The sequence below is a fragment of the Augochlora pura genome, unplaced genomic scaffold (assembly GCF_028453695.1).
Source record: "Augochlora pura isolate Apur16 unplaced genomic scaffold, APUR_v2.2.1 APUR_unplaced_1773, whole genome shotgun sequence".
Lineage (NCBI taxonomy): Eukaryota > Metazoa > Arthropoda > Insecta > Hymenoptera > Halictidae > Augochlora > Augochlora pura.
The window spans coordinates 1-3,731 of record NW_027581854.1 but is presented as its reverse complement, the minus strand read 5'-3'; the positions used below and the strand labels follow the sequence as shown (position 1 = coordinate 3,731).

At 47.9% G+C, this 3,731-nt stretch overlaps 1 protein-coding gene across 1 annotated transcript; it reads right to left on the bottom strand.

The window, feature by feature from the left end:
- Nucleotides 1-361: 361 nt before the first annotated feature.
- On the bottom strand, nucleotides 362-1,015 carry LOC144477537 (uncharacterized; the record flags this gene model as incomplete). Its single annotated transcript, XM_078195265.1, has 2 exons — nucleotides 870-1,015; nucleotides 362-737 (listed from the first exon to the last, which is right to left on the bottom strand). Coding segments are annotated over exons 1-2 (522 nt in total), but the record flags the coding sequence as incomplete, so codon positions are not given.
- Nucleotides 1,016-3,731: the final 2,716 nt, after the last annotated feature.

Here is a 3,731-nt window from a genome sequence, read left to right as displayed (position 1 = left end):
TATAACAATGAGTGCACACAGAGGTGCAGGAAATGACTTGGTCAGTGATAGAGGGGCAGCTATCACCAGTGTGAATGTAGGTAGAGGGCATGGGGGTGTCCCCATGTCTATTTTGATTTTTAAGTTGCTACACCTCAGTGGCAATGGAATATCATACAGCAAAACGAAGTCCTTCCGCCGACTTGGAGGCAAGACCGGGAACTCTGGACCCGCGAAGTGGACCAAACCGGCACCTTTGCAGGAGGTCTTAACGCTGCTTTTCCAGCCGTAGGTGGAAACGTTTTCGTTTCCGTGCGTATGCCCATAGTGGCGAGGCCGCACACCAGAGCCACCCTCTAGGTGGCCTGGTTGAGATTAATACGTCCTTGACCTTGGATTTAAAAACGTGTCGGAGATAGCGATGGTCGGAAGCCGTGTACACTTCTAGTATCTCGCTTATCTCCAGGCCCGTCACGCATTGTTTACTACACAATAATATATCTATGAGGGACTTGTGTCCGTTCCTTTCAAAGGTGAAGTCACCCCGGCTTCTTATAGGTCTTAAATCGTTCCGTGCTGCCATCTCCAAGATTTCAAATCCCCTTTTATCCGTGAAGCGTGAGCCCCAGGTCACCGCTTTGGCATTGAAATCACCCGCTACGATGGTTAGGTCAGGCCCGCTCTTGCAAATCTCGCTATCTAGCTCGTTAAGGATGTCCAGGAACACCCTCATAGGGATGTTCGGGGATATGTAGCAGCTGAAAAATTGTACACCTTCAATGGAAACGGCCACGAAGCCCTCACTTCTAGCGATACATTGGATATTCAAACCCCTCCTGATTAAAGCCGAGGTGACTCATATCGCCGCGTCACGGTTCACGTCGCCATACCAGGTGTCCAGTATGCGATACGGTTCAGATATTAGGATGATGTCCACTTCATTTTCATAGACATATTGCGTCAGGAGATCATGGGCCAATCGACACCTATGAAGGTTGATCTGCAGGATAGTGAAGTTTTTTAGAAGTTCCACCATGGTTTAACTGCTTAAGGTAGGTATTAAGTATTAATTAAATAAATAAGAGTATATACAAATAAATAAATAAATAAATAGTATCCAGTTATATGCACACTTGTTATACGTACGAATAAATAAATAAGTAGTACTAATAAAGAATACGATACTTAGTATGTAAGTCGAGGTTTACGCTAGAATATCAATTCTTGTCATCTATTGGCTCTTTCTCCCCCCTGTTGTCAGAGGGTTCGTCATGACTAGCCTCAGCCTTTCCCTGCGAGTTCCTTCTTTTTTTAACTCTCGAATCGAGAATGGCTTTTCTATAGATTGGACACTGTAGAGTGCCCTCTCTGTGTCCGCCAACTTGACAAATAGTGCATTTGTTTTCCTTACTATTGCAGCTATTCGTGTGATGTCTTTCGCCACATCTTCTGCATAGGTCAGATCTGTCCGGCCCAGTGCAGTCTTTGGCTAGGTGACCGTATTCCCGGCATCGGAAGCACTGGGTCACCTCTTCCCTAGGTCTAATTAGACATTTTCCCCATCCTATGGTCAAGGATCTGATCTTGACCAGCTTCTCGGCCAGGTCGCATGGAACAATCACTGTGGCATTCTTCCTGCCGGCAGCCGCAGGTCTTAACGCCTTGATGACAATTCTCTCTGGGCACGCGTCCGGGAAACGTCCCATAATGGCCCTTCTGATATCCTCGATCTCTACATCCCCATCAACTTGCCGGAAATGCAAGACCTTGGATTCTGCCCTGCCATTTCCTACTCTTGCCTTAGCCCCCTCGATCTTGACATTCACGAGAGCACTGAAGTCAGCCGCCTGCTTGGAACCCCCTTTGATGGAGACTATCACCTCACCCTTCTTACTCTCTCTGACTCCGGATACTTTGATCCCTTCCTTTTCGAGGTTAATGTTTTTCTTCAAGTTCCTCAGCATTTCGGCGTAAGTCTTCCCGCTGTTTTTGACTATGACAGTTCCTTTGTCTTTAAATTTCTCTTTCGCAGATTCGTCACCGTCGCCGGATTCCTGATTCGGTGATAATATCACCACTTGAATAGCCGTCCCCGCAAATACCGCCTCCGTTATGCATCGCAGCATCCTTCTAGAAAAATTAGGTAAGTATGCCAAGTATATTTTAACGTTTCCGTTTTCCAGGGCCTGTCTCTTAAGCTCTCTCAAGGCTAGGAATATATACTCCGGGTTAGGTGAGTCGTCGGCCTTCTTCCTATCAAACAGATAATAAATATGTTTTTCTTTCTTTATACTGCTACCGTCGCGGCTCGGTAGAGTCATGGTATTACTAATGGAAGTAACCCCGCCTTCCTTAACTTTTAGATCCAGGATCCACTCGAGTCCCTGGAACCGTTCTAACATACTTCTTCCGGGACCCCGGTCAGGCTTTAAATCAGCAGGTAGAAAACCTGCTACGTTTTCAGTAAATGAAGTATTATTAGGGTGCCTATGTTCCTCCATAGTATTTATATAGGCATCCTTCGCCCATTTTTTCTCAAGCATCTCCTTGAGGATTTCCCACTTGGCACCCTTTCTTTGCCAATCTGCAAGTGACTCGGAATCTACGGCATAAGGATCGCCTGTTTGAGTCGACATTTCCGCTACCAACCTTTGCGGTCCCTCAGACTTATCACTATGTCTCATGCGAGACTCCTTCGTCATGGTCCTTAATTCGTCGATCCTGGCCAACTGGTCGACCATCATGCATCGCACTTCCTCGTCTGCCGGATATCTTTCCAAGAGGAGGGTTTTAAGATCCCTGGTCTTAGTGGAGACCTCCTCCAGAATGAAGCTGTCAGCGCATACCTTGCCAGTAGAACCGCGTCTCTCTGAATTCTTCTCATCACGTTTCCTCTTAGCCGTTTGGATCGGTGACTCGAAGGATACTTCTATTGCCTCGGGAACTTCCTTCCCTTCTTCCTTAGAGGGCGAAATTTCCGGCATGGACTGCGTTCTCTTGTTTATAATTCCAGGAGGAGTCCTTACCAGCCTCTTGGAGGGCGCAAAAGGCGAAATCGTAATCTCTGCCAGACCTTCAATCTCTGGGAACTTGAACCGATCCAGTGTCTCGTGATCCCCGATGCTCCGGCTATAACTAACAAAAGCCGGGCTCTCATCGGAGTTAGTTTCAATCAACCTTGATACTTTACTCTGTGGGAGGGCCAAGGGATCCACCCTTCCCACTGAACAGTCGCCGGATGACCGTCGGGGGTAGCCTGTCTGACCACTACCCTTGCCGACGGGCGCTGAGGGGTCCGACGCCCTCTGCGCAGTAAACGGTATTCCCTTCAAAAACATTTCCATGGTTTTTAAAGTAATTTGAGCCCAGTGGTTACCCAGAAGAGAGACCTGGGCTCCCGTCTTTCTTCCGTGTCGGGGTGGTAGCCTGCGCCAGGCGTTACGGCGCAGTACTGGCTTCATACGCCAGATAGCCGCACAGTCCTCTCTACTATATCTCCGCTCGCCGAGCTCCTGGTGGGTCTTCATCGAACCTCGAGGTACGATACACTGTGGCGTGGTAACCTAAATATACAGGGTGTTTCTAAATTATTGTAACTCCGGGAAATGGGGGGTAGCTGAGGCTATTTCAAGTAACTTTTTCGTTTGCCGAAATTGTTGAGCGAGTGAATATCGATTGGGCGTTCGAACATTGGCGATCGATAACTGACGTCACGGCCCGCGACGTCGGTTACAGAGGAGAACATTCGAATG